Consider the following 25,355-nt stretch of genomic DNA (forward strand, 5'->3'; position numbering starts at 1 on the left):
GTTGGTATAATGGGGTTGTCGTGCCAATCAGACACTTGCTGGGCATTCAGGCAGTTCCATCGTTTTGAACTCGCAAAGCCCGTGACCGACATGGGGAGTCCTCCACCCCACAGTGGGTTGACAGAAAGTTGTCCGTTACATCGCTACTGCGTCGGCTTTGAGTGGTTGTTCTGGAGATCTCCCTGATGTGGATTTCGGGCTGTACCACGTGTTATTCAGCGTAACGTCGGACGTTTCATTGTACGTGCTGAGAGCTTGAAGATGCGGTAATGAGCTATGGAACAGCTGACCGAATTTGTGCACTGTATGCGTGCATTACGCGTGCCTGGGTGTGTGCGTCCTCCCTTCGCCAATCTTCAGGTGGTTCATGACTTGGTGGGCCCAGCGTCGAGCTAAGCAGCGCCCGCAGGATGTCTACACGCGCTGGGAGCAGGACAAGGACCTGCAGCCACAGAGCAAGCTCGGGCTCTTCAACGAGTACCTTGAGATGGGTACAATGAGCTCACGGGAGCACACCTGCCGAGCCAGTGTGGTTTTTTCTCCCTAATTTCACCTGAAAGCAAAACGATTGGGTGTCATTTGTATTAAACGTCGAGTTGGTGGAGGAAGGGATTTTGCCGCGCTCTCCACTATCCCGTATGTCGAACTTCTTTCACATGGTACGTAGCTCACCGTGCTAATCGTAGGTGCGGGGGGAGGACAACAAACTAAACACACAGAAAATAAGAACAGATACTACACTTGATCTTAGCCAAAAGGCAGATATGGCAGTACAACTGTTGTGAAATCGCCCATGCAATCACTATCCAGGCTCAAACCTACCTTGATTCCAAGGTCCAATTAGATTGAGTGCATTCTGGGTGATTTCGTTAAAGGCACAAATCTATGCATTATACACCGAAATCGCGGGTTTTCCTAATTGTGGAATGTGACCATTCGCATCAAATTTATTGAGGTAGTTCACTCGACCGTTGACGGTTGACCGCGACATTCCTGTATAGTACGCTTCTTAACTCTACTGCTCGCGATGATGCAGCCGCAGATAAATACACACGGCATCTTGTCTCCATCTTGTCTCCCAAGTGGCCCATCGTTGGGTCCCAGTTCACGTATATTTTTTAAATGTCAATATATTTGAAGGACTCCTTTACTAAAATTACATTGAACCAATTAGATAATTGGTTTTGCTTTTAATAATATCCCCCCCCCCCTCCCCCACAATTGTATCCCAGTCATCCAGTTCGGATTTGTGACGCTCTTCGTGGCGTCGTTCCCTCTCTCTCCACTGCTCGCGCTGCTCAACAATATCATGGAGGTTCGCGTCGACGCCTGGAAGCTGGTCACGAAGACGCGGAGGCCCGTCGTGTCTCGAGCAAGTGGCATCGGAGCCTGGGAGGACATCTTGGGCGTCGTGGCCACCCTGTCCGTTCTCACCAACGTGAGTCGCACCGATCGTCCGCTCGCCACTTCGCTCGTTCTCTCTCTCTGCCCTTTCGGCAAGCTCGTGAGTGTGACGTGGAGCATGAGCAGCGGGACATCCGCAAGACTGTCACTTGGGGCAGTTGATGGACAGCCGCGAGGCTGTCAGTTAAGGCCGTTAAAGCTGTTATGGCGGTTAAGGCAGTTAATGGAGTTGAAAAGCAGAAAGAAAGGGGTGAAATGGCAATTAGGGGGAGTTGAGCCTGGATAGGAGAGGGAACGGCTGGCTTGTGAGAGCTCTACATGAAGTTATAGAATAATAGGAATGATAAGAGTAAAAGTGTTATATGTTACCGATTGTTCCAATTGTGGAGCAGTAGATTTTTATTAAATTATGCTACCCATTTGGGTTCAAACATACACCATTCTCATAGTCTTCTCTTACTATTTATATATCTAGTAAAATTTAAGCGACTCGGTGAATGGGTTAACGTTGGGGCCCCTAGACCGGTTAAGATATCACCCACCAGTGATGTTAACCTTGGCTGGGTATTGAACTCGGAACCACTGCGTCTCGGAGCCCATTGCCCTAACTGATGTGCCAACGCTCCATCCGTGGCCGGGAATCAAACTTAGACATCCCGCAGTACGCTCGTCACTGTGTCACTGAATCAACTGCAATGCCGGGAGATCAAACCGGCGACCTCTGGATTGTAAGTCCTTGTGTTAATCATAAACGCCGTGGCAGCATGCCCCAAAATTGTACTTGCGACAGTGTATTAAATTACTTCGGGTGAGTTTATGGGGTAATGGACATTGGGAATGGGTGGTCAAGTCGTAGCATAGCTAGGTGACATCGCTGACGCTGCATGTACACGTGCAAATTCCACAGGTGTGCATCGTGGCTTTCACGTCGGACATCATCCCACGCCTCGTGTACTACTATGGCTACTCGGCAGGGCACGGCACGGGTTTTCCCACCATGCGCGGGTACAATGAAAACAGCCTCTCCGTCTTCAACATCAGCGACTTCCAGGAGCAGAATATTCCCGACGAGCTGCCGCCCTGGTTCGACCTGGCGATCCACACCACCTGCAGGTGGCTGCCTCTAGGCGCCCTCCCTGACTTTGGGGTGTGCTCTCCTATCCGTCGTGACGTCACTTCCGGGTGTGCTGCTCTATGGATGTCGCAGTTGATTAATGCCCTGAAGCGTGGTCAAACATAACCCCCACACAGCCGTGGGAAGGCCTTCATCCAGCAGCCGATTTGAGAATGAAATGTGTGCGTAAATGTGCACAATTGTACCTTTTCAAAAATGCTCAGTACAGCCGGTGCGTGCTTGCTTGTGGTTGCGTTTGTACGTGCGCAGATACAGGGATTATCGCTACCCCCCTGGCCATCCTCAGGCATACTCCCTCAACATGCAGTACTGGCACGTACTAGCGGCCAAGCTAGCCTTCGTCATTGTCACGGAGGTATGTATTTGCATACAAGACACAGACAAAGAGCCCCTGTATAGCCTGAATCGACTGTTGGGGCAAGTGCTGTTAGCAAGCACCTAAGAAGGCCAACACGGCACACGAGGAGGTCGGTGGCCAGCACCACGCCCGGCCGCCTTTATCTCCCCACGTGCACATTTGCATATCCCTTACAAGTTAAAGGTGCAGCCGAGCAATTATTTGCTCACACTGCTGCTGGTAGAAGGACCTCCATTTGGGGGAACTCAAGAGAGACCTTCTAAATTGTATTTGGCTTGCTCTTCCACACTGGCCAGATGACTTGGTAAGAGGTACGATTACTCACACTTAATCACACCGAATGCCCACCGACCTTCTGATCCACTGGTTGGGGTGTACCTATTCATACTATAAAGACCGATGGTCGAGTGACACCAATGTAAACTCTACAAGGACGAGTGACATTAGCACGTAAACTTTAGAGACGCATTATCTCGTAACACTAATGTGTAGACTGCAGAAACTCACAGAATACTGGCACACAATGCGTTTTCACTACAACGCGGCTCTCCCATGAGGGAACACTTTTCGCACAACGCCGAACGTGCGCACCATCATAACCCATAAAGCGCACCGTTATAATACGGAACGCACGTCGTTATAATGCGGAACGCGTGCCGTTATGAAGCGGTATCTGAGCGGTAGACTGAAGAACTCCTTTTTGAGCTGCATGTCTGAGTGCTACAGTGACACAGTACGTGGAATAATACAGTGACGCGACGGCGTACCCTCAGCTGTTTGTCCCACCATATCGCTGTGCATGCGTCACTACATTGTTTACTTGGAAATCGTCGCTTAACGCGTTTTTCTCTTCACGCGGTACTTTTCACGTTTAGCGCATTTCCAGCGTAAAACGAGGACTTACCCTGTCCTGTACATGCAACTTCTTAAGATTACGAAAGATCCTTTTTCCGCGTGACGACGATGATGCGTGCCTGCGTGTGCGCAGCACGTCGTATTCCTCACCAACTCCTTCATCGCCTACGTCATCCCGGACATGCCGTCGCACGTGCGCGCGTGCGTGCGCCGCGAGCGCTTCCTCGTGCACAAGATCCTGGAGCAGGCGGAGTTGGGGCGGCTCCGCGACTCGCTGCTCGCCGACGCGCCCGGACCCTCGACGCCGCCGTCCACCCCCAGACCCACGCGGAGGGTCAGCAGATGGAGCCGGCCCCGCTGCTCCGCACTCATCGGAGGGAGGACGAGATCCGGACAGGTAGACGAGTAGGGCAGAGAACAGGAAGGCAAATTGAAAGTCCACCTCCCCCCAAAGAGATGTGAGGAGGGACGGACGACGAGGAGAGGTTGACTTTATTTGCATCTTCTCACTGGAATTCCAATCTCAACAAACTGGTGTAGAGCAGGTGGTCGACCTGCTCGCCGATTTCCATGTGGACAAAGACTCACAAAGGACCAGGACAACAATACCTCGTAAAGCCTTAACAGACTCTAGATTTGAAGCTTTCGTGACTGCAATGATTCATATTCTTAGGTTTTTTCGGTAAAGTCACGTAGGTGAAAAATAATAAAATTAATAAAAGTAAAATAAAATAAAAATTAAATAAAAATCACGACGTTTCGGAGGCAACACAAGCTTCCGTCTTCAGGTGGAACCGTCACAGCACGCTTGCTGTATCAAGTAACAGACTGTAGGAGCAAGTGCAGTTAACGAGCACCCATGAAAGACAGCATGGCATAGTGGCGATATTCACACATCGCATCAGGTACTGACTTGAGACTGAGTCGACCTAGGGGATGTCCGGGATCGGTTCAGATAATCGTAGTTGGGGGTGGCTGCGAGCGGGAATCGAGCCCGGACGACCAGGGTTCGTAGCGCAGCGCGCTAACCACTAAGTTACCGCTCGCCAACACGCATGCACATGTACACACGAAAATGCAGAGATACGTGGAAAAATACACAGACACACGAGTACTCTGCACATATGCACCGATACATACACTCACATACACTCACAACACAGACACAAACATTAATACAGAGGCACATGCACACAGATTCATGCACATACAAAGACAAACACACTTGCACACATATATACTCAGACCCGACGCAGAAACGTGCGTACATGATACAGAATCCACACAGAGAGATATGAACCCATAAACCACGAAAACCACGCATGCACACAACAGACACAAATATGTACAAACACAACAACTTTGCTTAACACGTAGGCTTTCGCGACCAATTTTATTCATAATAAAAGTTTTTGGGTTAGATCACGTAAGTATAAATGTGTCGAAACCCTCCACCACCCGACACGGCCAACCAGTAAGGGATTTGTCACGTAAACAAAACGCCAAATAGTGACTACTTCAGCCCACCGGTGTGATAAAGAGTGAATCCACAACATTTACAACCTGAGTACGACGTTTCGCTGGTAATAACATCCGGCATCATCGGGCGATTTTCCAGAATATTCTGTCGTGGATTCACTCTTCAACACACCGGTGGGCTGAAGAAGTACACTACACTATACACTACTATACACTACTATACACTACACTATACACAACACTATACACTACATTATACACTACTATACACTACACTATACACTATGCTACACACTACTATACACTACACTACACACTACTATACACTACACTATACACAACACTATACACTACACTATACACTACTATACACTACTATACACTACACTATACACTACACTATACACTACACACTATTATACACTACACACTGCTATACACTACACTACACACTACTATACACTACACTATACACTACACACCACTATACACTACACTATACACTACACACTACCATACACTATACTAGTAACTATTTGGCGTTTTGTTTATGTGACAAATCCCTTACTGATTGGCCGTGTCGGGTAGTGGAGGGTTTCGACACATTTACATCTACGCGATCTAACCCAAAAATCTTTATTATGAAGAACAACTATGCTGTTAGGGGTTGGTTGTGGCCAGAGCTATAACTACACCCCCACATTAAGCTGACCCTTGTTCCCTGACGGTGGTCGTCCGGACCAGATAACACCGGGTATAAAAACAAGGTTTAGTTTTCAGAAGTCTATTGTCATATGCGTGTGAGTGTTCATTGAGGTGTGTGAATGTTATGCTTGTGTACGTATGTGCGTTGTTAAAAGGCTTGGCACTTGTTGAGCCAAAAGCCTCTGCGCCTAAACCTGCATAATATTTATATATGTTTATTATCACTATTCTTGGGAACAAATATATATGCATCATTGTCACTGTTTATATCAGCGAACTAGTGTTTGAGAGTTCCATTGTGTTATTGTGAAAGATCTGAGCCCCTTTATACTGTGAGCACATCACACAACTGCTCTCCTGTCTCTGCACTGGCCACCAGTCCAGTATCGAGTAGACTATAAGCTCCTGCTGCTGCTGCCGCTGCTGCTGCTCCTGCTGCTGCTGCTCCTGCTGCCCTTACAACGTGCTCAATGCGTTAGCCCCACAATACTGGCAGGAACCGATCCATCTTCATACTACAATCAGGTCCCTTCTTCTCAGGACTCCGAGAACAAGGCTCTGTTCCTGCAGGGGTCGTCAGGATATACGATGGGACAACGCTTTGGCAATGAGACAATCGGAGTCGTTGGCTTTGAGTCCCGAGTTCTGACCGCTGACCCTGGTTCTGTTTATTTCCTGCTTTCCCTGACATGGCGCTTTGGGGCTACGGATGAAATGCAACTTACAAGTGTAAATTAGTCTTATTCTTATTTATATTAAGCATTGAAAGTTGCATGCAGGTAGAAATGGAGAGGTAGAAATGATCTTCTTGGTTCTTTCGGTAAAGTCAAGTAGAAGGGAAGTAATAAAATAATAAAAATAAAACATAAAATAAAATAATTCTCACGACGTTTCGGCTACAACGCAAGCAGCCGTCTTCAGGTGAAGAATGAGACACTGACCAAGCTAGGTAGAAATGAGTGAACGTGGATTCGAGAAGAGACGCAGGTTAAACACACCACATTGACTTGACATAAAGCGTAAGTGGGCTCAGGCAGGGCTCGTTACCAGTAAGGCAATATAGTTACCAGTAAGGCAATATAGTTACCAGTAAGGCAATATAGTAACAACGGACTGGGAGACAAAGGGGAAGACAGATGTGAGGGTGCAGGTCATGAGTGCAATGACCCAGCAGTTGAGCTGGGAACGATTACCCCGAGAGGACGACGGACCAAAGACAAAGATGCCCCGTATCGCCTTACGCAGACTTTTAGGGACAAGTGCTGTTAGAGAGCAACATCGAGGGGGTCGGTGGCCAGCACCACGCAAGGCCGCCTTTTTCTCCCCAGTGGCGATGTTTACTACACAGCACCACACCAGGGGCTCATTTGAGGCTGGGGCAACGCATCGTAGGTCGTACAACCCACATTTACGGCCCCACAGCACTCTATCTATCTCTCTCGCTGTTGTTTAATGAGTCACCACACCTACCCCCTCCAGCACCAACAGACGATCCACATCCACCCCCCTCGTTCACATAGCGACGGCTGTTCTCGCGGTGCATGACCTTACCCCTGGCCATACATCACAGGTGAGGAACACCGACACGGTGACGCTGAGTAATATATATATTTTTTACAAGTAAGATTTTTAAAAGTGGATGGTGGCTCCGAGACGTTAGACTGATGAGCTGGCATTGCAGAGATCCTGGGTTTGAATCAAGGCATGATGCGTGTAATTACGGGTTCTCAAGTAAATTATAGTGAGTTGATGATCTCAGCTCTGTCACCGATGGCTGCACCAAAAACACCCCGTTGTAAATTTGGTTAGGTGGGCCAAATTAAGATCTGAGAAATATCGAGTTGATCGTCGTGTGACGAACACTACTCTCATGTGCGGAGCGCGTGGGCCAGTGCTGCCCCATACGACGACTGTGTGAACTCGAGGTCACCTGGAGGGATCTGGGAGGTAGCTTGGCGCGGTGGGTCGCACTGCCCCGTGAGCGATCCGAATGGACACCAATATCCACTCTCAGGATAACATTGAGAAAAGTAAACTTATAATACCACGAGTCAAATGAGCTATTGATTGAAATCGTACGGATGCAACATAATTAAAAGTGTCGTTATACTGCTCACATCGACATGTGCAGCTCGTTTCTGTTTACACTGCTGGATGAGGGCCTGCCTGCGCTGATTTGACCATTATTCGCCATGCTGGTCAGTGTGAGTTGAAGGCGGGCAGCATATACATGTTAGCTTAGAAATACCGTGCAACAATCTGTGTATCTGGAAGTATGCTGCCTACAGCAGTAGCACGCGCAGCCTCTAGCACCAGCTTCATGCACGGTAGTTCCCCATCAAAGCACTATGCAGGCTCAAACCTGCTTAGCTTCCGAGATCGGATGAGATCATCCATATTTATGTTTATATGGTTATAGGGACAAAGCGAACAGAGTCTATTAATTACAATAAGACAACACACGGTGTGGTTCATTTTTATTATTTAATCATCCAGGAAAGCCTCACTGAGCCTAAATACCCCTTTGCAGGAGGGTCCTGCCTGGCTTACCTAATTAAATGTTTTGAATACTTTATATTTTGTAGAAAACCACTTGGCTCAATCAACTCTTCAAATTCCAGTAGTCAGTGGATGGATGTTGGGGGATGACAACTCCAAGTCCGTCTACCACGGATTTAGCACCAATGAAGATCAATTGTACTGTGTGGACAGTGGCAATTGTGGTAATAATTGCACGTGTTCATCAGCTGGTCTACCATGTACTGAACAACGTGCACGTCTAAATTTTGTGGAATGTAACAGGATCACCATACCAAACCAGAGGACGACGACGGTGATGATGACAATGTCGATTCTAACTATAAAGGTGGTCTCCTGTTTACGACGGTCAGACTGACGACGATCCACATTTACGCCGTTTACATGCCACCGTGGGTCGATTTACGACGCAGAAACTCGACTTACGACATCATTCCACTCGACTTACGAACATATTCGACTCGACTTACGACATCATTCGACTCGACTTACGAACACATTTGAACGCTCAGACTGGTTCCCGATGTTACTTGCCGTAGAGCTTTTGTTATTCTCAAGCCTTTCTTGTGGATTTTACCGATCAAACCCCGTTAGATATGGCTGATAAAAGGACAGATACATCGGCAAGGGATGTTTCTACTGTTCCTGTTGTACATGGGAAAGTAGGGGTCCGATTTACGACTACAGGGTTCCCAGGAATGCATTGCATCGTGAAAGCCCTGTTGCAATGGCATAACAGTGACTGCGTTGGAACTTGTGATGTCAACATCAGTTGCCATCTAAACGTGTTGTCTCTGTCTTTGTTAGTCGATGTAACATGATGTAACAATATATTAAATGTACCAAGTTAATTGTATATATGTGTATATTTTCATTAAACCAAACAGGGTGTCTAAATGCCTGCGGAGTATGTTCTCATTTAATATAGTACTGAAGCTAATGTGGTACAGTGATTGTTAACATCCTTGCTTGCAATTGTTAGCGTTGGATACCAAACCCCATTAGATATGGCTTATACAATTCATTCTGTTTGTAGATGGAACACGAATATTCAAGCTCAGACATGCTGCACTTTCCTCGAGTAATGACGGTTACATCTTTAGAGCTACTGCTGTTCGAAGTTAAACCCTCTGAAATTGTAAAACATCGACATGTTTTACACAGTTTACCACAAACGCAGGCACTGATGTCTCTCACATTGTACAATTTGAATTCCTGACCCCAGAATTTGTACTAATGCATACATTGATTTTCGTTTTCTAAAATATTCATCCTTATATTGTCACTTTATTGACATGCGTATTCACGTTAAAATACATTTTCCATGCAAAGAGTATAGCAATAATGGTCAAGTTCAAACCTACCGATTTTTATGGTTATGCATCATACGTTTGAAACTATTTAAGAAACACAATCTTGTTTTAATTGCAACGTTATTGCAAATTTGACGAAACATATTTCGAATAGTTATTTTTTTTCCACGTTGTTACAAATTTCACTCCAAAACGAAAGTTCCAATATATTTGAAATGACAATACTTGGATTTCTGACTCCTCGAATTAGTTCCATCAGATACTTTATTCAGCTACTTGCAGTGAAATTGAATATTGCTGTTTCCGTCATTGCTTAGAGCCCAGGTTTATAGAGCATTTGAAATATTTTGTTACCATGGTAACTATGCCGTTTAAACGTAAAAGTTCCATTAGTAAGGGGGGGAGGTCGAAACGAACGACGGAATCGCAGCCAAAGGAGGGAAACGGCTGTGTGTGCAGAAGCTATAGATTGCCGAGAGGGCCTTCGCCCGGCACTGGATAGATTATGGCTGCTGACGCTTAAATCGGCCTGTGCGGCACACGTTCCACTAACTCAAAATCACTGAGCCCAGCCAACGACTGAGTCGTTGGCGCAGTCACCGGGAATGTTATCGCAGTGAACGTGAGAGCCGAGCGTTCTCTGAAGCGGGGCCATTGGTGCCAAGGGTGAACGTTCAAGGGTAGCCAATGCATCAACTCGGCTCCTTAAACTGCGGGGGAGGGGGGGCATAAATAGAGCAATGACCCTACCTTGAATGACACCAACGTCATTGAGATGCCATGTGCTAACAAGTAGCGTGGGGGTATCATTTTCCTTACTGAGGTACATCCTTCTTATGCAGTATCTTTACTTTCACTCCTATTACCTTGCATTGCTTGAGAGTTTAATTAAGTGGATTATGCACATGCTAGTTTATGCACATGCTAGTTTCAGTGAGCTCACTATGAACAGATCCACCCATAATGCAGTGTGTACGAACATTTTATGTTACTTTTAATTTAAAAAATGTATATTTAGTCGGAGTACTGTTCGATAAGTATTGATGGGTTTGTCTTTTAATCAATAGTTACAAATAGGTAACTATTCATGTGCCTGTTAAAAAAAACTGTTCAGGATTTTTTTGGATGAATTTAAATCCCAACTGTTGTTTTTGTTTCCACTAAAGTCTACGGTGGCATTTACGAATGTGTTTGGTGGGTCACACATTAGCACCAAACCTAAGCTCTAAACCAACAATTAACGAACAGAGATGATAAACAGGGCTGACCCGATAACTCACCAATGCCATACCTGTGTCTGATCTCCTCTCATTGGCACGTCGATGTCCGGTGGCAGTTTCCGAAGGATATAAATATATAGACACGTGGCAATGATGTTTGCAGTGACGGATATAATACCGTGAGTTTGCAGCTCTTCGGTGCGAAGCTTCACGCGGCCCGGGCCGTGGTGAAATGAAGTCGCGGTTCGCGTTCGCCGCCATCGTGCCGTGTTGTGTGTTCACCCCACACCTCTACTGTAGGAAGTTCACCATCGGGGCAATTGGTTGAGGTTAATTGTTTTTACTGATTGAACAAGGGTCGGCTTAAAACTATTTTTAAAAAGCTTTTAGACACTGTTTTACTCGCATCATCGGCCGAACTTGCTACTCGTTGCTAGCGATGCACAGGGTTTTTGTTCACATTAACTCGACACCTCCGATTAACACGGTAGGCGACGCACGGTGCGAAAGAAGTTAAACATCCATCCATACAACACTTTGGTCACAAACACTGCCTTAAAAATAAAAAGAAGAATGTATCCAGTCATGGGCGACGGGAGGTGGGTGGGGGAGGGGAAGGAGTCCCAGAACGAGTTCAGATATTTTTCGCCATTGATACGAGACTTGCGTTAACCACTTGCGCCACCGCTCCAGTAACACACACACATATTAAGTATATACCTCTTAATTCCCACACATGTCGCTGGTATGGGCTGCTTCTGCCGTATAATGTCTTTACGACGCCTCTCGTGGTTTTTACTTATTTATTTTTATTCTTTATGGCCGGGGGCTGTTAAAGGCTCGACTTGGCCGGGTCCCTTGACAAGTCGGAGGGCAGCAGCGGACGTGCCGGTGAGAGGCCGAGCGCGCCGAGCGAGGCTTGCGATCGGTGGCGGCACCCATCGCGGCTTTAAAGATCCCACGGTAATCATCTCGAGCCGTTCTCGACTAAAGCCACTATCATACAGACTCCCCCTGTGCATCATCAAAATTGTCATTATTTACAATCATCACAATCATTATTAGGTCATTGCTCATCGGTACTGTTATATTTCGTGATTGATAACATATTTTAACGCGTTTGTGTGAGTATACAGCAGCTAGATTATAGCTTTCAGAATTGTTCTATGTTTTATTTATGTAGAGTTATGTTTGTAGTTTAAATGTACCGTTGCCTCATTAACATCGTTCACTTGTGTGTCAATTAGTTAATTCAGTTGGTAAACAAAGTGTGTTAATAGGGACTACACAAATAACGTTTTGATGGGATGTTGTGTTTGTTGTTTGCAAGCACACTGGGCTCTGAGCCTGGCACCTGAGTTGGATTCCCAGCCACGTCGAAAACATTCGCTGCGAGTGATTATCTAAACTCGGCCGAACTCACTCCCTTCAACCAAACAACCCGCACTGACCAGGTGAAGTATGCTCTTTTTATTTTGTTGAGCGCAGACGAATTAAGTGGGTCGGATTAACGAATTGAATTGTTAACTTCATTGTACGGCCATTTGTGCCAACATTCTTGAGTAAAACATTTATAATGCGGATTGGGTGGTACATTGAGTGCAGTGTGTGTGCGCGTGTGCTTTGGAACAGAGTGCTGTGTGTGGCCCTTTTCGTCATCGCCGTGCTTTGTAATCAGCTGCTGCGTCCCATGTCGCCCTGTGCCGGCTGGCGACAGGCGGCCGCTGGCTCGAGTGCTCACGGGAAGAGCCGCGCGCTGTCACCGCGGGAGCCCGAGACGTCGGCAATAGCAGCAGCAGCACCTCGACATGGACGAGCAGCTGCTCGTGCGGCTCAACATCTCCACGTCATGTGTTCACGAGCCGCCCACCACGGGCGAGCTTGTCCGAGGTGAGCCTCCCCAAACACGCGTCACGTACGGACGTTGAACCTCTTTCGCTCCGTCGGTAGCCCACCGTCCGTATCGGAGGTCACGCACAGACTTGCAGCCCCCGCGTCCACGCCACCGCTGAAGGAGGAGGAGGAGGGGGGCATGCACGCGCGCCGTGCGTGTCGCTGGAGTTTGTTTTCACCGTAATCGATCACGCTCGTTCAGCGCGGGTTAGTGAAGGCATGGAGCGTAGCACACCGGTGGATTCTACTGCACTGCCCCCCTGCTGACGACGTAGACCCCCCCCAGCCATTCCGTAGAAGCGGCAGCAGCAGCAGCCGCCTACACAACACGTGGGGTCGCCCATCCAAGCGCTGCAGGATTAGCCCTCGAGACGTGACGCGTGGTTTAGCCAGTAGGCCTTCAAGCGCAACGATCCCCGTTTGTCACCATGCGGACAAGTAGGGGACCGTGGTTTCTCGGGCTGTAGTACTGCCATACGTGTTGATTGGCACGAAGTCCGACGTTTCGTTCCACGTGCTCGGAAGCCAAAACAAGTTCTGCGAAAGAAATCTCTTGCACCGCCGTTGTTGGCTACACGGCGGTCACAATCGACGCTTTGTGAGATTTGAGAATGGATTCTTGGTCTCGTGACAAAATGTTGATTGTCCGTCGGGAATAATGTCACGGGGGGAAAAAAGTGAATGTGTTAAAACATTCCATAATCATGAGCCAATTCACCAAAAACGATGCGCATCGACTGTTTCATCCAAGCTTGATTAATCTGGTCCCATACACTGAAATAGAATATAAATTAAACGTTACTGTACTCGGGTAAACACGTACACATTCATATATACGGATACGTTGGCTTTGCAACGCGCACACAATACAAAATTCTCACCGCTGCATCTTTGCAAAGAGAAGTCCAACTTACAGTGTACCTAATGATAAAGCCTCTCCGGACTTTGAGCAGAAAGGCCGTCTACCTCGTATTGGTCTTACAGCCACCTGCACCATCGCCTCAACGTCTCCATAAATTACGTCCCATACTCGTGGTGCATCCCCCGCAAAGACGCAGATTCTCCCTGCAGGCGCTACACATTGTGTAGGAAAGTGCTGTTAGCGAGGACCTGAAGGCCAGCACAGTCCACAAGGGCAGCCAGCACCACGCCCGATCTCCGTTGTCTCCTCACTGGCATTGTTTACACACTTTACTGGGGTATTCATTTGAGGCTGAGTCGACCTAGGGGAGGCCCAGGACCGGCTCAGATAACTGTCAGCGCATCGTGCTAACTGCTACAATACTGCTACCCACAGTGCGTTAACCAAACACACACTGATATTGTCATGGATGCACTTTTATCGCAACTATGCACTAGTAGAATTTAACTAATCTGTACCGCATTAGGGACCGTCCATAAATGACGTCACGCACCTAGGGGGGGGGGAATCAGATATTTGTGACTATGTGTGACGAGGGGGGGGGGGGTTGAGGAATGTGGTCACAAAAGAAAAGTGTGTGGGAATAAATAGCCATTTTCTATTCTTTTGAGGCATAAGCAATTAGAACATAACACTTACTACTTAGGAACAAAAATTGTGTTACATTCATAATGATAATTAGAAGGCTGATTATAATCAACCATCTATTTATCATTATGAATTAAACACAACATCCAACTGTTGATTTGGCTGTGTTACCTAGCATGGCTTGACTAGTTATATGTGGATATTTTACGGATCACATAGAGGACATGTTGTGACGTTAATGAGGTTGACGTTGACCCAAGCGAGGAGATTAACGTGTTATATTAGCCGGGGAGCCCTGCTGACTTTACCAGCTGAGCTATGGGAGGCTGAACATGCATGGCATTGTAATGATTAACTTGGTCCCCGTGCCGTTCACCCAGAGCTCCAGTGAGTTTTCAAGAGCACGAGTGAACTTTAAACGGAATGCTGAAAATATGACTCATCCTTCGGAAATCAGCATCTCCATTAGTAGTCAGTTATCCGATGTTGTTGTTTTCTTCCCTTGCAAACGCGTATTTCACGTCGTGGATTAAACGTGCTCCTCGTCACAAGGTCACCCGAAACGCAACCGCATCTCGTCAGATCTCGGAAGTTACGCAAGGCTGAGCTTGGCTAGCGCTCTGATGAGTGACCACCATTAAACCAGAGGTGGTATGACGTTAAAGCAGAGGTGGTATGACATGAAATTAGAGGTGATATGACATGAAACACATTTGGAGGTCACTACTGGACAGGTTGGTGGGGTTCTTTGCAAGGGCCCCCAGTGAAGAGAATCTGCCAAAGATATGACGCATGTAGAAAGTCATCGTCCTTTAAAAACGGGGCAGAGATCTAACCCTTGCTGCAAGCTACTGGCCAATATCGCTGGCTCTCAGTTTTGCTTCAAAGGCTTGGAACGTCTGATCCTCCGGTGTACATCACCACAAGTAGAACGCATCCTGAGTGTCCACCAGACTGGGTTCCCACGAGGCCGCAGCATGCATGATCAAGTGCTGGCACTAAGTTCATCGAGGTCGGTTATGACAAGAACCTGAAGACAGGGTTATAGTTCTTTCTCGATCTGGCAACAGCCTACGACGCAGTCGGGCATACCGACCTCCTATTGGAGATGTCTGCCGATAGGTGGTTCATGTCACCGAACTCCTTCTTCGTGACAGGAGGCTCAGACGAGGCCCTGCTCAAGAGGTTTCCAAACCGGCCAAGGCCTCCTGTGTGCAGCAACCCTGCACAGTTGAGGCTTCCGCGCCGTGCGTTGTTGAAGACTGCGTACGCTACCGAAGCCTTAGAGGCGGTCTGAGGACGACACCGGATTCTGCAAATGATGATAAATAAAATGTTTATGGACCCCCATAATAGTTATTCTTGTTACTCTTCTCTGGTTCCCTCACTTGTGTGCGCGTGCATGCAGACATGGACGCGCTCAACTGGGCGATGATCGTCATCTTCACCATCATGACCACCATCATCACAGTCGTCTACGCTGAGGAGGTGCGCTACATCTCCAACAAGGTGCCCTGCTCGCGCAGACGCAAGACGCTGATCTGGGTCAACGGAGCCCCGCCGGTACAGTGATGTCACATTTGAGAGAACATTAAAACAACAACACACAAGACACGTAGAGTCGCCATCTCTGAGGTTACGACAACAACAAAAACGAGACACCTAAAGGAAAGGAAATATCTCACAATGCCGAATGAGATGAGAGATACACGTGAATACGGTGTTCTTAGTGGTGTAATACTGCACGACTGACAAATAACCAGGATTCTTAGTGTCCCTGGACGACTGATAACGATCCTCCCCGGGCAGCTACCAAAGAAGACAATCCTGGGAATAAATAAAAACAGAACAGATGGCAACCCAGCCTACACAGCAACCCTCCTACATAACAACTCCACCCACACAGCAACCCCACCCACACAACAACCCCACCCACACAACCCACCCACACAACAACCCAACCCACACAACAACCCCACCCACACAACAACCCCACCCACACAGCAACGCTACCTACACAGCAACGCTATCTACACCACAACGCTACCTACACAACAACGCTACCCACACAGCAAACAACTCAGCATTCTTTGTATTGAACCTGGAAGGGATTAGCCTTAAGGATATATGTAAGATAATAGTAACTGTTATCATTCATAAATAGAGAACTCAAATTACTCAATTTAAGATTTTTTTTTCTGGAGGACCCTGTCCTAAAATGTTCAGGTTTTAACCTCATCCGTGGATGCGTGGCACAGGTGGTGGCGCTCACCTCGTGCATCGGGCTCTGGGTCCCACGCTCGGCCATGTTCACCGACTTCGCCTCCTCAATGTGAGGCTGCGTCCCCCGCACCCCCCCCCCCGCTCCCCATCCCCCCCCCCCCCCCCCCCCCGCTTAATGCATCTGGCCTGAGGTAGGATGAGAGGGGTAGAGACCCAAATCACACAGATTCACACCCGGCACCATTCCACACGCGGCACCATTCCACGTTCAGCAATACTGATTAGTAGAGCAAGATACACAAAAAGCTAGGCCAATGAAATGTCTTGAAAGGTACCGAATTAAAATATGGAAACACCAAACATCTGAAATCTGGCGAAGTTTTAAATGAATGAAGAGCCATCCGTCATTGGTTAAGCAGCCTCCCCACACCGTATCAGAGTGGCTCAGGCAGGCATCGGGCTTTTTATTTCGTCACTTGCTCTCTTTTTGGCACTTGTATTGGTTTTGTTGTAACTTGCTGAACCGTCCCTACTGGACATTTTTCAAAAAGAACTTCACAGCTCATCGGATTCCTCCAATCTAAATAAACATTCTGATTCTAATTAAAGTATTCTGATTTTACAGGGGCGGGGAAGGGGCGGTGATAATTGGATAGAGAGCCCCATTTCATTCCTTGCACCAGGACCTGATGCCAACCACAGTGGGTACTTCACCGGTATCATATTAAGAGTGATGGACACGCAATGAAGCGTAAAACGAGTGGATGGAACGACCCTAAGCTCGGTTAGCGCAACTAACTCTGCCTTGTCTTCCCTATGCCCCCATTCCCCATGGGTCGTACCGCTCCCGTGGATCAGATATTTCGCCGTGTGCATTCACCAGTTCATGATTATGATCATCGCTGAGTACGGAGGTGAGGAGGCAATGATTACTCGCTTCAAGGGCATCCCAATAAAGACAAGCACCGGGCCCTGCTGCTGCTGCTGCCTGTGCCTGCCCAACACCACCATGTCCCGGTTAGACTCTAAGACTTGTTTTATTTTTGTTTGTCTTTTTTCCACACTGTTTTCCCGATTGTGCAATCGGAGTCACGGTATGAGTCACAGTAACCACTCGGACGTCTCCAAGAGCAGTGCAAACTTTCCACATTAGAGAATGGCCCGAAGATGTGGATATTATAGAGATACTTCTGAAAACTATTTTAAGAAATCTCTGGCCGGCACAGGATTGGGACAGCACTTTTCCATGCACTGTGGCACTGACAGCAAGGTCCATCACGTGGCAGTCAAAACAATATGTAAACATTCTCAAGAGTTGAAAAATTAGCCAAATGTAAGTGCATAAATCATTTAAAAGTGAGGGCTTTTTTGTGCAGTCATTGGTGATGGGACTGAACCCATTAACTCTCTCAAACCCAGGATCTCAGCGGTGCCAGCTCAGCGTTCCGACGTCTGAACCACGCAGTGCCCATTCCATTTTCAGATTTAGGCTTTACCGGTTCTCGGGCTAGGATCCTGGACTGGAGGTAGGAACACCCCAGAGATTAGGTACCATGGACAGGGCCGTCCATAGGGGGTTGTGGGGCCTGGGGCAAATCCCACCGTGTGAGCCCCCGACGCCTTCAAACTAACTTGGTAGTATCACATCTGACACCGTGACGTCGAAGCGCGAGGCCCCCCAAAGCACGGGGTCTGGGGCGGTCGCCCCAATTCGCCGTACCCTAGGGACGGCTCTGACCATGGACATCGAGCCAGTACCTCCTCTTACTAGGGGCTACCCTTATATTCAAGAGTCCAATCTCGTTTTTCACCCTCTTGTTTGTTTTGTTCCTCTCTCTTCTGTCTGGTTTGTGCATTTGTGTTTGCTTTGTGAAACATGACAATATCATAATTGGTTCTTTACCCTTCTATCTGGCAACAAAACTGACAGATAGAAGGGTAAAGAACCAATTATCATATTTTTACTGGCAAATGAGGTCCCCATAGTGTAGATGACAATATCAGTTCACAAATTATTTGCAGATATCACACGCCACTGATGTTAACCGTAGTCAGATGTTGAAGTGCTTGTCAACACTTTTTATTCCATGGCATTCGCTTTCGAGCAGATTTCACTTTATGTTCATTATTTAATTAAATACGCTATGCCCCACCAATTCACACAGGCGGACATTGAGGATTCTCAAGATGGGGACGTTCCAAGTGGCATTTTTGAGGCCGGTTCTTCTCTTTCTGGGTGCTGTGCTGTGGACGAACGGGAACTTCATGCCGGGCGTGGTGAGTGGCGCTCGCAAGTGATTTGATGAGCCTTTCTTGCAATGGCCCTCCATCTTCATTCAGAACTAGAAGTTTTTTTAATTGCATCAATTAATTCGTTAATTACAATAACGCAAGGCCTCTACCACCAAATGGATAAAGGTAAATGTGCAGCCTTGCAACTGCTATGCTCACGCCACTGCTGGCAGAAGGTGCCATGTGCCAGAGTTTGCTCCAGAGAGCTCCTCTGGAGAGAATTTTGGCCTCCTCTTCCGTGTTAAGTCAGATGTCTTTATTATTGTTATTAGGGTTCTGGGCCTAGCTTCTTAGAGTCCGGTCAGGGCGACTCGACCACACTGTTGCTGACCGCATGTTGCAGCGTGAGTTAATGTGGTGCAATGTTGGCGCAGGGCATGGGGGGGGAGGTTAGCTGCTACACCACCGACCCTGGCAGGCACAGAACCTGTTGACCCCCCCCTCCCCCCCCCCCCCCCCCCGTGTGACTTGTCGCACCAGTTTAACTTCTGCAGTGTGATCAACTGCAGAAGCTCCTCCGCGGGGATGCCACAATCGAACGGCGGACAGCTGGCGCAGCTGTGAGGACGATGACCGCTGCGCGATTTCGCTGTTCTCATGAATGCCCCTTTGACTGGCGGTGTGGTCATGGATGATTAACAAAACCTTTGGACCGGGGTCGTTCACGAGTTTGATTCACAGCAGGACAATGACCCTGTTTTGTGCCATTAAATATATTCTTGTTTCAGGAGGGGCCACTCCTGCATGCCAGTCACTCTTTTGACAGCCATATTCTGATGTCTCAGAGCTGGAATCTAACAAAATTAAGTGCTCAACCAAACGTATTGGGCTCGAAACTTGCCTCTCAATCGATCTATCGACTATAATTGTGGACTGAGCTCCACTGCCACACTGCCACCTTCTGGCCAGCTCTCAGCTGCCAGGAAAGCCATGCTGGTGTCTGAACACTTTATCCGGAGGATCCTAATTATATTGGAATATTGAGACCAAACCCAGCTACATTTCATGTTTTTTTCGCTCTCGGATTAAATGAGAGGACCCACAGCAGACCAACGGGAGAACGAACCAACTCCACACAGCCAATTGCCCGTGGTCTGTTTCCCATTCACAGATGACGGTGGACAACGGATATCTCTGGATCACCATCGTCTCTGGCACCGCCACTGTGTTATCGCTCTACCCCATCGGCATCCTCTTCAACCACGCCCGCTTCAACCTGGCTAACCAAAAGATCATCCCCAAGTTCGTCCTCAACCAGGTGATAGAAGGAGCGACAGTGGCGCCCTCGCCCAACCCTCAGCGCTATCAATGTCGCCGTCCGTGACCATTGCCAGTGCCAGCAACAGCGATCGTGAAGGCTGCCATATATTACAATGAAGCCCTCATCGAACGCGGTAGCTGTGTTTCTGGATAGTGCCCCGTTTTGAACGAAATGAGCTTTCAGCAAAACAGAACCAAGATCCCGTCAGGCCAGCAGAGCAGTCTCTAGGGTACGGTGAATCAGGGGTGACTGCTCCGAGCCCCACGCTTTGGGGGGCCCCGTACTTCGACAGGTGTTTAGTTGCAAAGCGTCGGGGAGCCCACACAATGGGATTTGCTCCAGGCCCCACACCCTCAATATGGAGGCCCTGCCAGTGAGTACCGATGTCTATAATTTAGGCTGCTGGAGGCCATGATGCTGGTCATCGTTGGCAGTGTGTGTGATTCTCCACCCAACCGTCTGGACTGCTTTGCCGACCCCGACTTAACTCCCTGTCTGCTGCCCACCCCCTCCATTCTCTCTCCCCCCCCCCCCCTCTGATCGTCCCTGACCAACACAGAGCGTCCTGATCCTGTGCCAGCTCCAAGGCTCGATCTTCACCACGTGTGCCAACATGGGCTCCCTGACCTGTGTGCCGCCATTTTCCGCCAGGGCCCGCGCTTCGTGTGAGTGTCGCTCGCACCGCATCACTCTCACCTCGCCCCGCACGCAGACCAACACACAGCCGCCCCTTGCGCAAAGAGCGAGCACCGATTCAGGGGCTGGAATGGCACACGGGGGTGGCGTGACACCAGCACTACGCCAGGCGACCTTTGTCATCTCCAATGCTGTTGGTGACAAACCTCACCAAATACTCCTTTCAGGCTGAGTCAACCTAGAGCGGGGGAGGGCAACTCCGCTTCAGACATTCACCACTGATGTCAGCCGTCGGTCACGGAAAATGAAACTGGGATAGCCGGTTCATAGTGCAGTGCCAGGGGCACGGGAACCTTTACCTTTACTTCATAGAGATCTGATCGGGCTTCAAATGCATTACCATTGGCGGGCCATACATTAACACGCACTTTAACATATATTAACATACCCATTAACACACAGCTCATACACTGATGTCACTGCAAGAGCCCCTTGCAGTAATAACAGGGACTGAGTGCACTCAAATTAGGTCGAAATTTTCCCACTTCATTACCCGATTAGTGCAGCTAATAGGCTTGCGGGCCGTTTTGTGGTGGTGGGCCTCCTGTGTTGTGGACCGTATCCGGCCTGTGGGTCTTAGGTCCCACTACCTATTCAACCACCACCTTCACAACCACCTCCACAACTACCACCACCACCACCCAGAGCTTTCTCCCTGTGCGACCATGCGTCCCATAACACGTGGCCTTACAGACATGCACCAGCAGCTGCTGGTGGTGGAGATGTTCGTGGTGGGGCTGCTGGCTCGTTGCTACTACCGCAAGCGCTACTGGAACCGAGCTGGTGGACGGTCCTGAGATTGAACTCCTCAAGGCAACGACGGAGACCAACGGGGCCACGGGAGAGGCCACCGCCATCCAGAGGACATAACGACGAGGCGAGAGACGACGGTGGTGGCAGAGATGATGTCACAGTCAAGATGTGGACAATGAAGTCCTTTTTCCATATCGAGCTCATGTTTAGTTGGTGACATGTAACTAACTGAACAACCGTCACTGGTAACTGATGCTCACGTTTTTCATCGCTTCACTTCGTAATGTTAATGTACAGCCGTTTTGTCTACCCACTGCTGGATGATGACCGCCCCCACGACTTTCGAGTCGTGGGGGTGTTATTTGACCATAATTCGCCATGCCGGTCAGTGCGGGTTGATGATGTACTTGTACGGCAGTTGAGCCCGCTGCTTTGTCCTCCTGCTGACTTCTTTCACTTTCCCTTCTCGCCCAAATACTTTTGTAGTATTCTCCCGAGCGCGATCCGCGTCGAGCTGTAACACGGAAGAACTTTACCCGAGAGCTCGCCACGAGCAGCGCGCCACCCTACAATCAAAGCATGATTTGTTTTGTAACATCTCATAGCCGGAATTATTTATTCAATATTTACGTATTTTTATTAGGACCCAGCACGTGGCTTCGGAGCGCCATACAGAGAAAAAAAAAACTTTATTGAATCTAACATATCATAGGATGTAAGTAGGGTTTTAGTTTCTTTATAAATGGAGAATCTCAGCAGCCACATGCAGTTCTTTAGGCAGAGCATTCCAAATATGGGGGCAAAGAACCAAACATTCTGGCGCTCCGAAGAGTTTTTGCCAAGTAAAAAGCAAATTGAATGTGGTGGATCTTTCATCCACTCGTTGACCGCGGGGATTCTCCATTCATAAAGAAACTAAAGAGCTACTCACGTCCTATGATATGTTAGATTAACTAGAGATGTTTGTTTTCTCTGTACAGCGCTCCGAACGAAGCCACGTGCTGGGTCCTAATAAAAACAGAAATAATAAATTAATTACGCCGGCTATGAGACATTACAAGAAGAAAATTATCCTTTGATTGACGTGGACGATTATTATCATTGAAGCAATGACTTCTGACGTAGCCCTGTGACGTCTTCTTTAGAAAGTTTACAGCGATTTGTAAATCTTCGCGTTTTGCGTGCCACGGCGTTTTTTCCTTTAAGCTTGCTCAATGTTTCGTTGGATTCTTGTGGGTATCCAAGCGCCACCGTTTCGCAAGATGTCGAACATCAAACGAAGAGGTTTACAAGCGTTTATAGCAAGGGCGTGGACAGTTTTACTCAACCGAGGTACGAATAACACACGAGTGCAATTTGGTTGGGTCACTCATTAACGCACGCCTGAACAGTTTGGAATAATTACGTGAAAGTAACCTGCGTGTCGACCGAGTGTAAAGAGGCTATTGAAGTGACTGAGAGAAGTGGCTAAGAGCACTAACATTTGAAACACAGTGTTGTTGCCATAGGATTATAATATTCACAAACAGTGCCCGATTAGTGCGGCTAAGATTCTTGCAGTGGCAGGGGTAAATACCACTGGTCGCTTCAAAGTGGCAGGACTTCGTGTATTCATGGGCCGTGTGAAACGAAGTGGCGGGTCATCTCTGGCCCACGGACCGTAGATTCCCACCACACCTGGTCGACCGGGGCTGGCCGTGACTGGATAGAGGTGGGGATGGGTAGAGGAGCCGGGAGTGCAGAGGCGGAGCCAGGATTTTCAGGTAGAGGGAGGCAACCGCTCCAGCAATGAAGTAAGGACTTGTCCCCGGGCGCTTCTGCAGCCATCAATCGAAGGTCGAATTCTAACCATCTGTGATCGTCATCGCGCTCGCTGAAGGTGAATGCCTTCAGGGAAGTCGTGTACTCTATACGCAACTGCGCACAATTCTGAGTCACTTATATAACTGCGTTGTTGTTACTTATTGCCAATTATGGACTCAGACTATTGTCTTATCATCTCATAGAGTCCCTGGCACGTAATAACATGCAACACGGTGGGAGTGGGGGTCGCAAAATGCCGATTTATTACTAATAAACCCCAATGATCCGATCGAAATTAAGGGTTTCGATCGGATCATTGGGGGGGCACGTGCCACCCCCCCCCACCCCCCACTGGCTCCGCCACTGCGGGAGTGTACGCGGAGTTTTAAGGCCCGGGAGACGGGGATCATTGTGATGGACGTGAAGCTTAGCGTTAGTCAAGGAGCAATTCTTCACCCCCGAATGATTCCATGAATTGTCACGATTTGGGGTCATCAATTGATTGATCAGAGTGAATATATTTACTGTGCACACCATTCTTATAACGCAATGTTACATCTATAAATGCGATGTGTGTTTACAAACGGGCATCATCTGTCAGTACAGGGTGATAGCTTCCGATATCTGACGAGGTTTCTAGACAACCGACTTGTCTTTGTCGAGACAATATACATATCGTATATATATAAAAGCTTCCATGAGAGTAAAATACATTTTACTTCGAAGATATATTTTTGAGGCAAGATCGAACTTTCCTGGTACGCCAGCTTGTGCAGCAGCCAATGGCGTAACGATGCATCGGTTCGTCTATTTATATCGATTATCTGAGCTCTCGATACACCAACGAGGTCCCTGCGATCTATCGGATCGCCGCCTTCGTACTTCGAGGTCAAGGCCCATCTCCTGTCGGGGTGATCGGCTATTGCGAGTGCACTTCCCAAGATTTGTACCGCTTTGCCTTTGCTAATTAAGGCAGTCAGAATCGTTAGATATATTTATGTCGGTCTTGAATACTCATCTCTTTAAATTGGCCTCTATCCTATAGTTTCTGGCCCTTTACCCTGCAGATTCTGCTTATTTCCTTATTTCTATAAATGGTGGCGCATTGGGATCTACGGATGAAATGCGCCTTGCAAATGTAAATTATTAATTGTGTGCATACGAATTGGTGTTGGTCTTTAGACTATTGGAGTGAACAAAGCTTGAGAAGTAATACAAATGAGCCAGTAAAAAAACAGGAAAAGAATGATCGATTTCTGGGTCTATTCATCACCTCGAATCAGGAATCTTTATGCCTCGATCATAGGAAGTGTAACTTGCGATATTCAAAACGTTTAGTGTAGTACATTTAATTGTCTTATCTGTTGCCTGCGTTTGCATCGCTTGTGTTGACTGTTTTTTTTAATTGCCTCGATTTATAATTAACATAGCTCAGCCAATTTCACAACTGTGTTAATGAAAATACAATTACCACGCGGCCATTAAAGCTATCGAATTTCTGGGAGGATCAATGAGGACACGTGGTGAGCTGTCTGCTCCTCCCTCCATTAGCCCTACCCACTTTTGCATAGCCACGCCCACACGATCGCTAACACCGCCCACAGAGCGAGCGGATTGGCCCTGCCGACTCCACTTCCAACCCTGCCGACCCCACTTCCAACCCTGCCGACCCCACTTCCAACCCTGCCGACTCCACTTCCAACCCTGCCGACTCCACTTCCAACCCTGCCGACTCCACTTCCAACCCTGCCGACTCCACTTCCAACCCTGGCCACGACCCGGATAGCCCCGCCCACTACCGGGGTAGCCCCGCCCCTTTCTATCATAAGTCCCGAGCATGAAGTCGAAAAATGTGAAGAATAGAAATCGATTCTCACTCATGTTTCGTGGGGAAGAGGGGACAACATTTATGAAACC

At 48.0% G+C, this 25,355-nt stretch overlaps 2 protein-coding genes across 2 annotated transcripts in view; both read left to right on the plus strand.

The window, feature by feature from the left end:
• The window catches only part of LOC133340785 (anoctamin-5-like), a 29,921-nt gene extending 20,548 nt beyond the window's left edge, over window positions 1-9,373 (plus strand). Inside the window, exons 17-21 of the mRNA XM_061549176.1 lie at window positions 361-491; window positions 1,233-1,438; window positions 2,312-2,517; window positions 2,789-2,894; window positions 3,886-9,373. Coding sequence (XP_061405160.1) covers window positions 361-491; window positions 1,233-1,438; window positions 2,312-2,517; window positions 2,789-2,894; window positions 3,886-4,161 — 925 coding nt within the window. The 3' untranslated portion in view covers window positions 4,162-9,373. The remainder of the gene's footprint in view (window positions 1-360; window positions 492-1,232; window positions 1,439-2,311; window positions 2,518-2,788; window positions 2,895-3,885) is intronic.
• Window positions 9,374-11,845: 2,472 nt separating this feature from the next.
• Window positions 11,846-24,803, plus strand: LOC133341113 (organic solute transporter subunit alpha-like). Its single transcript, XM_061549599.1, has 10 exons — window positions 11,846-11,970; window positions 12,338-12,461; window positions 12,725-12,897; window positions 15,819-15,973; window positions 16,669-16,742; window positions 17,492-17,650; window positions 18,799-18,910; window positions 20,037-20,183; window positions 20,746-20,851; window positions 21,576-24,803. The coding sequence occupies exons 3-10, from the start codon at window positions 12,816-12,818 to the stop codon at window positions 21,677-21,679; spliced, it is 939 nt and encodes a 312-aa protein (XP_061405583.1). The 5' UTR covers window positions 11,846-11,970; window positions 12,338-12,461; window positions 12,725-12,815; the 3' UTR covers window positions 21,680-24,803.
• The last annotated feature ends 552 nt before the right edge of the window (window positions 24,804-25,355 follow it).

This window comes from Lethenteron reissneri, chromosome 2 (assembly GCF_015708825.2).
Source record: "Lethenteron reissneri isolate LAM-NWPU_2019-01 chromosome 2, ASM1570882v1, whole genome shotgun sequence".
In the NCBI taxonomy this organism is placed as follows: Eukaryota; Metazoa; Chordata; class Hyperoartia; order Petromyzontiformes; family Petromyzontidae; genus Lethenteron; species Lethenteron reissneri.

Bases quoted from the DNA above. Each gene is read 5' to 3' on its own strand.
- LOC133341113 (XM_061549599.1), top strand. From the start codon at position 12,816: ATGGACGAGCAGCTGCTCGTGCGGCTCAACATCTCCACGTCATGTGTT. The intron at 15,974-16,668 runs GTACAGTGATGT...TGCGTGGCACAG, and splicing joins GGGTCAACGGAGCCCCGCCG to GTGGTGGCGCTCACCTCGTG. The intron at 18,911-20,036 runs GTGAGTGGCGCT...TCCCATTCACAG, and splicing joins GGAACTTCATGCCGGGCGTG to ATGACGGTGGACAACGGATA.